The sequence below is a fragment of the Leucopleurus acutus genome (assembly GCF_964270905.1).
Source record: "Leucopleurus acutus genome assembly, chromosome: 16".
Taxonomy (NCBI): domain Eukaryota; kingdom Metazoa; phylum Chordata; class Mammalia; order Artiodactyla; family Delphinidae; genus Leucopleurus; species Leucopleurus acutus.
In genome coordinates, this window is record NC_139158.1 from 51,656,304 (window position 1) to 51,670,375 (window position 14,072).

Below are 14,072 nucleotides of genomic sequence, written 5' to 3' on the forward strand. Positions count from 1 at the left end.
GATTCTCAGTGTGGTTCTCTCCTGTACCTCATGACTGCCTGCCAAGGGCCCTGTGATAACAGGTGGCCCCACTCCTCCATGGATCACTGCTTTTCAAACAGGCTGATTTGGGCTTTGGCTAGAATTCCTACTTGAGTAACTTTCATGTCACCTGGAAAGAATAACTTCGTAGGGTTAAAACCTACCATGTCAAGCAGGTCCTCGCTGAATTTTGAATGCAGAGCTGGAGTAAGGAAGTTCTGCTTTCTGAATTTCAAAAGTACCTTTGGATCCCTGATTGGCTGCTAAACAGTCCCTGGGGCCAGGGCTCCTTTTCCACTGGAGCCATCAGTGCTTTTGCAAAAGTGCTTGTCTTGGCCACACTCCCCATTTCTCAGTGTCATGCAACAGAGACTCCAGCTACATCAGCACCCAAATACGGCCCCAGGCATGCAGAGCTATTTATCAGCAGACTCAGTCTCGGGACACAAAAGACAGGGCCCACAACCCAGCATCTTTCTGCCATCAACCATTCCTTTCAAATAGGTTTCAGGCTGTGGGCTTATCACACATGCCCTGCCAGGTGGCACGAAGAGTACAGATGCGTATTGGTCAACATCTTCTCCAAGGTCAGGAGCATAGAGGCGAAGGCAAGGAAGATGCTGCCTGGTCCATATACATAACCTTCATCTCCTAATCTGACTGTTTGCTTGATAACAGCCAAAAACAAAGGATCATGCAAATAAAACTCACTGTTTCTTGAGGCATGTCATGGGACTGACATTGTTGGCCCTGAAGTTGTGTATGATGGATCTCAGGCCTTCGACCCATTGCTGAAAGAGAAAGAAAAAGAGTGTTCTTGGTGAGCAAATCTGCCAGAGCTAAACTGGGTGTTTTTTTATTAGACAGCTCGTGTCCATTTTGTGTAAGAAGAATATAAACTCTCCTTTATCTCCTTCCTGCCACTCAGCCATCCTCATTCCACACGCTCATATTTTATGCTTTAATAAACAGCTTTCATTCTTTCCAGGAAGATAAATGTGGCATCTACAGTGTCATTAAACACCGGGTTGTCACGAAGCAATGCTGCCCACTGATTGACTTGTTAAGCCTTCTATTTGCAGCCTGTTTAACTATAAGCCCCTTTCAGTTGCTGGCAACATTAATTATTTCTCAAGCAACATTATACAATACGTGATGGCATACTCAGCTACTCTCATTATAGAGGATGAAGGCATTCGAGGTTCATCCATTTTATTGTGTGATACTATTTCAATGTAAGAATTTGTTACTTATCTTACCTGTCTGTGGCTTCCAGCAAAGCCTTAAAAAGTAAAACAGGCGTCGATGCCAGGGTACCCAGAGCAAAGAGCAACGTGCTTGCATGATTTCTGTATAAGGACTTGGACCTCGGTTTTAGTTCATAACATCACTCCATGGATTTACAAGGAAAAGTGAAGAAGACTGTGCGTGGCAGTAAAGGAATTTGGGTTTCCAAAGGGCATTTTACTAGAAAAGGCTGGCGCGTGAATTAAGGCCCACTTTGCCCTTGGGTCCAATAACCGATGCCAGTGAATGCCATACCAAATTGCTAAAAATGAGAGTCACACTCTTGGCAAAATGCTTCGAAGCAAATTGATACTGGGGGTTCAAACAGAACTGGGGCCCACACACAAGCCAGCACCTTACCTTCTTAGGTTTTTTGTATGACTGCTGTAGCTCTATGCTGAGGAAGGGAAAATATTTTGGAATAGGCAGTAATGTAGACGTACAGTCTTCCTGCCCTGTCCAGCATGGCAGCCACTAGCCGCATGTGGCTAAATTAAACTGAATAAAGATTCATTAAATTAAATTAATTAAATTTAAACCTAATAAAAATAAAATTCAGTGCATCTGTCGCACTCATCACACTTCAAGTGCTCAAACCCATCATGGGCATAGCGCCTAACATATCGGACGGTGCAAATAAAGAACAATTTCTGTCATCACCAAAGGTTCCATTGGACAGCATTGCATAGTATTACCAGCTTTAACATGGCCAAGGGATTAAGTCACTTGCGAGGGACAGAGGTGATGCCTGGGTTCTATACGTGTGTGTGGTTTTAATTTTAATTGTGATATAATACATATAACATAAAATTTATCACTGTAACCATTTTTGAATGATCGGTTCAGTGGCATTAACTAACAGTCACATCGTTGTGCAACCGTCACCGCCATCCATCTCCAGAACTCTTTTCATCTTGCAGAAATGAAACTTTGTTCCCATTAAACAACCACTCTTCATTTCCCTCTCCCCACAGCCCATGACAACCATCATTCTACTTTGTTTTTCTGAACTTAACTACTCAAGGTACCTCATGTAAGTGGAATCATGCAGTATTTGTCCTTTGTGACTGGCTTATTTAACTTAATGTCCTCCTCAAGGTTTATCTGTGTTGTAGCAGGTGTCAGAATTTCCTTCCTTTTTTAAGGCTGAATAATATTCCATTGTGCGTATAGGCCACATTAGGTTTATCTGTTCATCTATCAATGGATCCTTGTGTCGCTATTATGACTCATGCTGCTATGAACATGGGTGCTCCAGTATCTCTTCAAGAGTCTGCTTTCGATTCTTTTGGATACATACCCAGAAGTGGAATTGCTGGATTGTATGGTAATTTTATTTTTAAGTTTTTGAGGAGCCACCATACTGTTTTCCACAGCACTTGCACCGTTTTACAATCTCACTAATAGTGCACAAGGGCTCCAATTTCTCCACAGCCTCACCAAACCCCTTATTTTCTGTTTTGCTTGCGTTTTGACAGTAGCCACCCTAACGGATGTGAGTCTACCAGCGAGTTTGTGTTTTCCTCTTTGAGCCCCAGTCATACCTAACAGACTTCTGAAGGGGGACTTGGGAGTGATACGAGGAAAATTTCCTTTCACAAAGAGAAAAGGCCATTTTCTGAGGACTGTAAATAGCACTGAAAGCCTCAGCAAGCATGATGTTGAAGTCAGGGTTCTGAGGGAGGAGGAAGAAATGAAATAGCAGCCTTGAAGAAATGCCTCAATTAGTTTCCTCATCAGACCTCACTTCCTCTGTCAGGATAAATATGCGACTCTAGGGCTTCCCTGGTGGCGCAGTGGTTGAGAATCCTCCTGCCGATGCAGGGGACACAGGTTCATGCCCCGGTCTAGGAAGATCCCACGTGCCGCGGAGCAGCTGGACCCGTGAGCCATGGCCGCTGAGCCTGCGGCGTCCGGAGGCTGTGCTCCGCAACGGGAGGGGCCACAACGGTGAGAGGCCCATGTACCAAAAAAAAAAAAAAAAAAAAAAGGGACTCTAACTCCCTGGGGACAATCAAATATCCTGTGATTGGCCAAACAAACCACAGGCCCACACAGAGTTTCCCAAGAAGGGACAGAAAAAGCACAAATAATTTCGTTGGCATGAACTGGGCAGCACTGAAGCCTTGTTACGTGTTCCAAAACACAAAACGAAGTCCATGGTTTCCTGGGGCAAAAAAGTGGATCATTTCTGAGACTGTTTGCTGGTTCTTTCTGATCATTCTGATTTAGTTGTTTCTAAAATCAATTACAGAGATATCAGGCTTTGAGGGGGCTTCAACAACATTCATCCATCTTTTGAAAATACAATGTGGAAAATAATTTGTTTGTTTATTGTGATGGAACAGTCCTTGAGTGTGACCTTTAAGGTCATCACACCAGTGACTCGGCTTATGCTTTAGTTAGTAGAAAGGCCCCCGAATCCCCACAAGCCCTAAAGGGCATGGGGAGGTCCCTGAAGCTTCTCCTCTTGGTGATGCTGAAAGTGAGGTCCACAGCCTTGTCCAAGGTCACTGAGCAGCCGGCCTCTGCCCTTTGTGTCTGGGAAATTTGTATTCAGGGCTCGTCCAAATGTCTCCTTCCCATCAGACCTTTCCTTCTGTCTGTTATCTTAATGTACACCTGGCATAATAAGGCCAAAAGACTGTGGGAAATATGTTAAGCATTTTGTTTTGTTTTTAACATAAAATAGATGAAATGCCAGAAGGTGTCAGTAGAACCCTAGAATTTAGTTGGAAAGTTGTGCCAGAAGTGAGTTAAATACATATCAACTTCTTTGATTGTTTCCAGATTAACAAAATCAGAAAAAACTGACTTAGGTTTTTTGTTTTTGAATTGCTGAATATAAGCACATACGTTAAAAGTCTACGTAACGCCCCACGAGGTGTGTCTTCAAGCCCCAGGATGAGTGTTTCTAGATGATTCCCCAACACACGTTGAGCTCACACACTGCTCCATGGTGACACAGGGTATCATTCCTACTATACTGGGTGTCTTCCCTCTGGTCGGCTGTCCTGAGTGGGCAAACGTGGCCTGGATGCAGGGGAACCAGCCCACAGTATCAGTTCGGTTCCAGTGTCCAAATGGGCAGCTTCTGCACCTCCCCAGCAGGCTGTAATGGTTATTGTTCTCTCATTTTTCAATATTTTCCAATTCTGTCTAAATTAACTTTAAGCTTATTTCAGTCCTTCTAAGAAAAGGTCCTTTGAGGAACTCTTGGGGGCTTGTGCTGGATGGTTCGAGGGGAAAGGAGTGAGGAATGGCAGCTGCCCCTAACTCTCTCCTGGGAATTTTCACCCTCTCCTCTGGGATTCCTTAAACTTATTTTCATCATGCAGGTGGCGTCCATTTTCCAGGTAAAGGGCTGGGCCTCACCCTTAAACACTAGGACTCTCACAGACAAAATAATCCCTTTCCTGTTAAAAAGCAAACATATAGAATAACACAAAAGAAGCCAACTCACAGACATAGAGAACAAACCAGTGATTACCAGTGGGGAGGGGGGAGGGCAATATGGGGTGGGGGAGGGGGAGGTACAAACTACTGGGTGTAAGATAGGCTCAAGGATGTGTTGTACAACACGGGGCATACAGCCAATATTTTGCAATCACTGTAAATGGAAAGTAACCTTTAAAAATTGTATAAAAAATAAAAACAATAAAAAATGAAATTAAAAATTACTCTCTACAGAAAAAAACAAAAAACAAAACACAAACAAAAAACTCCCCAAATGTATAGAGACACAGACAGAACAAAACTTAACTGAAAAATATGTGAATTTACAGAGCACATATCTTGCTTTTACCTTTAAAAACATTTGGAAAAAATTTTAAGGTTATGAAAGCAATATTTAAATGCCCTGTGTAGAAAAAGGTAAAGCAAAAAAGCATAAAGCAAAAAGTCAACATCACCCCATATTCCATTACCGATATTGAGAGCTGACAACACTTTGCTATCTGCACTTCTAGCCTTTTTCTATACACATAGATTTGTCCTCCTAAAATAACTAGTTCTGTTGTTTTCCAGTCAGCACGACTTCAAGCAGAGTTGTTGTTCCTTCAGCTCAATCTTATCTCTAGATTTTGTTCCAGAAGCATGCTTCTTAGTTTTTAGTCAAAGTAGCATACTGTCAAAGCAAAAAATCACAGAAACTCAGTGACACTTTCTAAATCTGCTGTGTAATTTTCTCTAAAGGGAAGACTCAGTAGCAACCTCCCTAATCATCTGGTGTTTCTTTTCAAAGAGGAGGCTACGGTGGAGACAGTGGAGGCATCTTCAACTAAGTTGGCTCAGAAGTTAGAGACTTGCCACCTAAGGTGCAGTCCAGTGACCAGCAGTCAGACCCTCCTGGGAGCTTTTACAATGCAAATCATCAGCCCCCATCTATGAAATCTGACCCTGGGGAGCAGAAACCTGTGTTGAAATGAGCTTTCCAAGCGATTGTTTTGCAAACTCACTTTTAAGAAGCTCTGTTCTAGACTCAGGCCACTCAGAGAGGTGGCTAACTTCATCAAGATGTCCAGGAAGCATCTTCAGGCTCACCCCAGTCCCACAGGGTTAGAACCTGCACTTGGTAAGATCCCCATGTAAGTTGTGTGCACGGTCCTATGAGAAGCACAGGGCTATGAGGGGGCCTTCCCAGCTTGAGCACCTCTTCCCACTGCCCACTGAGAAAGAGCTGATATGGTTTCCTAAGGGAACTGAAGTTTTTGCACGTGCCCTCAGCTGGGGTATCCAATCTTCTAGTGAGGGCCTTACAGAGCCCAATCACTATTTGGTTTTGTCAATGCCCTCCCAATCTGGGCTGAACAAATCTGCACTCACTAGAATAGAAGTTCTGACCCGAACGTTTAGGGGAAGTTAAAGGGTAGAAATGAGATGAGGTGAGATGCTGTAGGTAGTGACTTTCAACTTCCCCCTGTCTGAGCTGTGAAAATCATCAATGGATGGGCCATCTGAAATACCTACAACATGGGAACTTCATGGGACCTGTAACTCATAAGCCTTGATCCATACAGGGTTTGTTTGTCTATGTCAATGGAGACAAAAAGTCAGGGCATATTTCAATTGGTTATTTTCAAGGTGCTTAATTGCTTTACTAATTACAGTCAACCCTTGAACAACATGGGTTTGCACTGCATAGGTCAATTTATAGGTAGATTTTTTGTCTACAGTACATATGACAGCACTACACGATCTGTGGTTGCCTGAATCCACGGATGCTGAACTGTGGATACTGAGGATCCGTGAATATGGAGGAAATGTGGATTTGGAGGGTGAATTATAAATTATACATGGATGTGTTTTGATTGCAGAGAGGATTGGCGCCCTTAACTCCTGCATTCTTCAAGGGTCAACTGTGATTACTTTTCATCTGCTCAAACAACATAAGCCAGGAATTGATACAATTCAAAATACATCTTTTGATCCCTTTGTACTGTGAATTCTTGTAAGACTACAGGGCATTGAAGAAGGGCAATAAGGCTCATTTCCATGTACTTGGGGTAAACTATGAGGCTTTGCAAGTGAAGATTTCCTTCCACAGGGTCTTAGAGTGTAAAGTTGCAACATTTCACAAATCTCCAGATTAATAATATTCAATGTATAAAGATATCTTTATATGAAACTAGAAACTGAGTTTTAGGACAGTATTTGGGCTTTAGACTGCCACTGAATATAGGCAGTGGCTCAGATTCTAAAGTAAGGGTACTGTAGGTATCTCTTATGGGTCTATATAACTGAGGCAAATGATATCATTTCATTTTGGTTAGGATAAGGTATTAGTTGGCATTAAATTGTCAATATTTAACTTAGAGGGCAGGTCAAGGGGAGGACACTTTCAGCTGGTACATTGTTGAAAGCAAACTACGTGGATGGCATGCAGAGACTAGATTAGCAGTTCCCAGAGGCTGTTGTACAGTAGAATCCCCCAGGGAATGCTTCAGAAGCCTCAACATCAACCATAGAGATTCTAATTAACAATCTGAGTGTGGCTGGGCCACCAATCTACTTTTGTAGACAATGTAGCTAATTCTAGTGTGAACCTACAACTGAGGACCAGTTGTAGGTTCTTGTTTTTGGTACAAAAACAAGAGAGAGGTATGATTCCCAGAAATGGGGTACAGGATCATAGCATGACTCAGGGCACCAAATGTCAGTGATCAGACCTCAGCCTCAAGGCTGAAGCCAACACAGTGGGCAGGAATGATTAGAGGCTAAGTGCCCCTGTCTTTAATGTCTTGGTCCCTGTAGTATTCAACCCTGGACTGAGGCAGAGCCTGGCTCAGGAATTAGAAAACCCCAGGGGTAGAAGCAGGAGAGTGAAGAGGCTGGTGATTTAGGCAGGCCTTGACAAAATTTAACATTTTACCCTTTGACTGTGCTCATAGGGGATGCTAAAGCCATTCTAAAATTAAGTAGCAGATCTACCGATGTTTGTTTATATATATCACAGACTGACTTCTATATCATGTTAGAAAGAAAACAAATTTTCTCTTTCATGTCAGCTACTTTCTCCTGGCCCTAATAAGGAGAGAAAGAAGTACAGGTAAAATGTACTAAGTGTCAGCCTGGCAAGAGATCAATGTCAACGTTGAAAACTCCCTCATGGTCATGGGACAGAAGGCCAACAGGGAGGCAATGACAGTGGTGACAATGAGAACAAATCAGGCAAAGAAACCTGAAAGTCACCTTAACCGCTGACTCAGGGAAAGAGGGCAAGGTAACAGAGACAGAACAGAATTGCATGGATAATGAAGGAGCTATGCTTGCAGTCCTAGACAAAGTCAGTTGATAAACCCAGGATGGAAGGTTAAATTAATGAGCCTATGATAATCACACAGTAGCAAACTATTGAAGCAGGTAGCCAAACAGCAATGTGGGTTTTGTAAAAAAAAAAAAAAAAAAATCAGTAGACAGACAACCCAATAGTGATCTCAAAGCCCTTAGGAAGTTAATAATAGTTCTCATGAAATTTTCAAATCTAAAAGAGAATTAGGGGAGAAAAAAGGAGTGATGGGGGCCTTTTTTCCTTGATGTAGTCTGAGTGTCCTCCAGAGAATACATTTTTCATCTGCTGTTCTCTGCTCACAAAGAATACTAAGTCGCTGAAAAAGGGAATGCATTAAGCATTAGGTGCCGCCTGATTCTCAACACACCTTCACAGCACAGCGAACCAGTGTTTGCGCAGGAAATGAGCTGCCATATATGAGTATGGGTGGCTGTGTTTGAAAGATCGATTTGGATGGGCCTGGATAATATTTATAACTTCCCTAGTCAAAATTAGTTTAGTCACTCACAGATAGTCAAAACAGTCTGTCAGCCTGGCTGGTTATCTTGACAACACTAGGTCAAAAAAAAAATCCCTAAATAGTCACAGCAAGGAGGGGACACTGTGCTATTCTTGGTCATTACCCAGAAGCTGAAGTGTCAAATTCCCATTCCAAATGGGTTTCTGTTCACTATCATTTCTAAGAGACAATTTTTTGCTTTGCCTAAGGCTCACTCTACCTGTGACAACCTGATACCTTGTAACAATGTTCTTTTGGACCTATAGAACCTTGTCCCAAATAACCACATCTAATTCCAAATACTTACTCCAATAAATATACTGTTGAAGAGAATCAGGATATGACACCCCAAAATATGCCACTTTGGCGTAAGAATTATTTTGAGCTGAAGGCATCTGAATTCCTGAAATTCCTTATCTGCCTAAAAGCAGAGCCTTCCAACAGAACTCAGTTGTCATAAATCCTCTCCCCAGAAGCAACACTAATCTCCTCTTCTGGAAAATGAAAAGTTGGCACCACATCCAAATAGAAATTGTCACAAGACAATCATTCCTCCTGTCTATTCTCCTAAGGGCCCATTTACCTTCCTTAAAAACCATCTACCCTTCGCCCCCTCTCCTTCCGCTATTAACGTGCTATATAAACTCGAAAATCTCACTGCTCCTTTGGGTATTCACTTCTTTCTGTGATGCCCCCGTTCACATAAAATGAAAACTTAATTAATTTGTATGCCTTTTCTCCTGTTAATTTGTCTGTTATCAGTTTACTTCATAGACCCAGCCTAAGAAATCATACATACATATATACATTCAGAATACATTTATGCCTTGTGTTCACTCTACATAAACAATATACAGTAAGCAATAAGTGATGTTCTTTAATGCCTCAAAGTTCACAGAGCAGCTCCATTCCTACAAACCCCAGAAATCATTCAAAAAGAAAATGAGATATTTGGTTTATTTTATGTAACACTTATTTGACATCCATATAGAGAACTCTAAAATAATTGAAGAATTTTAAGATTTTAAGAAAACCAAGAGCATCATTTTATGCTGGTCAGAAACTACCAGTTTTGTAAGAGTGCATTTTTTGGTCTCAACTGTCAAATTTGCAAAATCCTGATGGTAAGGGATGAGTGAACAGCTGGTGAATTAAAAGGTGTTCATGAAGTCGTTTCTTTGGCTAATGCCTGTACTTAAGATCCCCGAGGTCACTTTCCTCCTGACATGTGTCAGTTGACAACGCTGGTAAATTAAGCCATGCTAAAATGAGCAGAACTCAACATGCAGACAAAGCCGCCTGCTGAGGGTCTGGGATAAGCATCAACAATCAAGGAGCCTCTGGCTGCCCTTTTCTAGGCAGCATCACCTATCAGCTCAGGCAAATCAAATCTATAGGTAATCCTACAAAGTAAACATGACTTTTAAGATACGAGGTACTAAAAAGAAGCTAAATCAATGGGTTTGAGTTTCACTGTCTAATTTCCTATCATTTATGGAAAAGATTCCACCCTTCCCCTGTTCTAGCCTCCCAAAAAGGGGGAGGGAAGGAAGAAACATGGCAGCAGTAAAACAAGGACAATAAAAAGAATGTTAATGGCAAAGATGAATAAATGAATGTCTAGATTACATTGTTTTGATACATCTGGAAAAATATTGGGCTGAACAATGCCTCTATGACATCATTGCTGACTTTTTTTCTGTAAAGCAGTAGTTCTGAAAGATTTTGTGTCCCTTCAATAGGCATAAATGAATGAATGAATGAATGTATGTACGCTTGGGAAATAGCTGAATATCCCCCCTCCTTGCTGAGATTGGTATGAGAATAATTCTGCTTCTGAGAGTGCTACAGTAAAGAAACCCATCTAAACAAGGCTTTCTCATGCTCATTTGACCAGAGAACCCCCTTTATATGTGGACTTCTTTGAGGAATCCATTTTGTGGGCCACCAATTTGGGAAGTGCTGCTCTATGACTATACCTTCCAGAAATAATGACATTAAACATTTACCTGAGAAGTACAGTAAAATCATACAATGTTACAGGTGGAAGAGGCTATTCCTCAACTTGTGAGCTGCAGCAGAGGGTGTGATAGAACACAGGATCTGGAGTGGACCCAATGCCTGGGTTCAAGACACCAGCTGGCCACCTACTGGCTGTGTGACCTTGGGCAAGTTTCTCAACCCCTCTGGACCTATTTCTTTCTCTGTAAATGAGAATAATCCACCTCACAGGATTGTTGTGAGAATTAAATGAGATAATGCAGGCCAAGCACTCTGAACAGTGTCTGGCATTCAATATAAAATAAAAATATCACTGCTGCTGCTCTCATTATAATTATTAGGGGCCAGCAAACTTTTTCTGTAAAGGGCCAGGCAATAAATACTTTAAGATTTGAGGGCCACATATGGTTCTCTGTTGCACAGTTTTTATGTTTTGTTTTGTCTTAATAATCCTTTAAAAAGTTAAAAGCTGTTCTTAGCTCACTGGCCACACAAAATCAGGCCGAGGGCTGGATCTGGCCCATGGGCTGCACTATTATGATTACGATTATTAAATTATTTGTTCCAGATCACAGTGCTCAGAGGCAAGAGTCTTATCTCAGGCAAGGCGTCCGACCCACCGCCTCATGTGTCCCATCTTTCAATTATACTCCAAAGATTAGAAAACATACAAACACGTGTAGTCCCATGTTACACATACATTATGTTCACAATGACATTTTTTGTTAGCAGTAAAAACTGGAGCTATGTGGTAAATGGAGAAGCAATTTAAAGCTAGTGACATTTTTCTGTCCCAGGGGCCAAAAGGTGAAATCCAAACTTCTGGTGCAATTAGAGTAATTCATTCTGCATTCCCTTGATGGAGTCATTTGATAACACTTGCAATTAGGGCAAGCCGAGCAGCTGTGGACTGGGCCCAGCATGGAGTCTCTGCTTAGGAAACCTTCAAGTTCATGAAACCCTCAGCAGTGAAAACATGTCCCCTGTGAAGATCACAGCATGCTGAAAGAAGTACCTAAGAGGCTGGGAGGTTTCTAAAGAAGCAAGAGTGGGTAACAACTAAAAATGCCCACCTCAAAGGTCATGGGGACTTGCACTGAAGCCCAAGAAAACATTTATTAAACTCTATAAACAGCATGAGCCCAACTTAGTATAAAAGAAAACTGTGTGTGCATTAAAAAGACACATTAGAGAGGGGGTGGGGGTTTTAGGAAGGGGAAAAGGGGGACACAGGGCTTCCTTTCTTTTCGCTCTTCCGTGCTTTCGACCAGAATGTGGTGGGAGTGCATGCCTTACCATGAGCAACACTCCTTTTGCATTCAGAAAACACTGGAGAACTGTATAAAAATGCATGGGCCACGCAAATGTTGAAGACGACTTTGCAGCCTGCTCAGTGTGGCTGCGGACAAGGTCACCACGCCTCACTCATTGCTGCTTTCTCACTTTGCTCCTCCCATGGGGCCATGCTCTGATGGTTGGAAAACTGGCAGGAAGTGCCCCCAGATGGTACATGCACACCCCACTTCACTAAATTCCACACCATCCATATCTGTCTCCTGGCACCTTTTATTATTCACATCATCTCCCTGGCTCCTGCAGGCATCTCTGAGTCCACAGCTTCTGGTCTAAGGGAACTACAGTTTTTGGAATACAGAGATAAAGAAATAATTCCAGAGTGCAGAGAGTACCACCATGGGTCAGACACTGAAGTACTGGATCCTGGGACAAATGGTCTGGCAAGAGCAGCATGAGAACTGAAGGTGGAAGGAAGAGAGAGCAAGAGAGATGACAGGTGGTTGTGGGAGGCCCCAGGAGACAAGTGTCACCCATTCCACAGATTCACTGATGAACCAGACTTTGATGGCCTCCACGTTCAACCCAGCAATTAAACAAATGAACCCTATTACCTTTATTTGGCAAGAAGAAAACACCTAGGTGAGATGGGGACATTTAAAGCTCACAAATATGCACCCATGCATCTGCTCTGCTCTGATTCACAGTTCCGTCCTTAATATGGGTTTTTTTTGTTTTTGTTTTTGTTTTGCGGTACGCGGGCCTCTCACTGTTGTGGCCTCTCCCGTTGCGCAGCACAGGCTCCGGACGCGCAGGCTCGGCGGCCATGGCTCACGGGCCTAGCCGCTCCGCGGCATGTGGGATCTTCCCAGACCGGGGCACGAACCCGTGTCCCCTGCTTCAGCAGGCGGACTCTCAACCACTGCGCCACCAGGGAAGCACAAGATGGCTTTTTACTGCCCCTCACTGATTCATTTCCCATGCATTCTGGAAGGTTTAAAAAAGAAACAAAACAAGAACGTGCCAACTTTCATTCTTGGAAACATGAAACATACACACACACACACACACACACACACACACACACACACACACACACACCCCATCCCAGACTTGAGCCTCAAAACACCATGAGGCAGTGTGGTGAAGAACTTAAATCAATTAGTGTATTCTGGATAGAAAGTTCAGATTTACAATTTAGCTCCTTTAGCATTCAGCAGGCATTGGCTCAGGTGAGTCTGGGCAGCAGAGCAGTTAATTTAAGTTCTTCAAGACTTATGCAAGAGAAGCAGGATATAATCGCTCCTTATGGAGCTTCTCTGCAGGGCAGTAGTTCTCATCTTGAGCCTTTATCTGGAGGGCTATTTAAAACATGGGGTACTGATTCCACAGGCCTGGGGCAGGGCCTGAGAATCTGCATCTCAGATTAAGTTCCCAGGTACTGCTGGAGCTGCTGGTCTGGGGACCACACTTTAAGAATCACAGGCATATATAATACAATTAAAACTGCATTTTAAGAAATAGCTTTTTTTCTAGAGGCAAGAGTCTCATCTCAGGCAAGGTGTCCAACCCACCACCTTATGTGTCCCATCTTTCAATTATACCCCAAAGATTAGAAAACATACAAACACGTGCAGTCCCATGTTACACATACATTATGTTCACAATAACATTTTTTGCTAGCAGTAAAAACTGGAGCTATGTGGTAAATGGAGAAGCAATTTAAAGCTAGTGACATTTTTAAAACTGCATTTTAAGAAATCGCTTTTTTTCTAGAGTCATAGAAACAAATTCATTTTAATCGTGCTTTCTGTATTCTCAGTGAATTCTAACCAGTGATCGATAGGTCTACAGATTTACCTGCATGCTGCAGTCAATCAATTTGATAAAAACTTGTTTGGGTTCAAAATCATTATGATTTTTGGACCAAGTCCATTTGTATGCTAAACCAACGGGACTCAAAACTTCAACCAGCATCAGAATCACCTGGGAGGCTAGTTAAACTATTACCATCAAAATACTGAATCACTATGTTGTATATAACATTGTAAATCAACTATACTTCAATTAACAAAAACAGAAACAAAAACAGATAACTGGGCTCCATCCTGAGAATTTCAGGTTCATTAGGCTGGCATAAGGCCCAAGAATTTGCATTTTGAAGAAGGTCCCAGGTGAGGC

At 42.4% G+C, this 14,072-nt stretch overlaps 1 protein-coding gene across 4 annotated transcripts in view; it reads right to left on the reverse strand.

Annotated features, from left to right (window-relative positions):
- Positions 1–14,072, reverse strand: part of PLCB4 (phospholipase C beta 4) — a gene marked incomplete at both ends in the record, with an annotated part of 154,070 nt that overhangs the window by 102,289 nt on the left and 37,709 nt on the right. For all 4 annotated transcript variants that reach the window (XM_082856887.1, XM_082856886.1, XM_082856889.1 and 1 more), the window contains one exon: positions 733–812. In XM_082856887.1, coding sequence (XP_082713013.1) covers positions 733–812 — 80 coding nt within the window. The remainder of the gene's footprint in view (positions 1–732; positions 813–14,072) is intronic.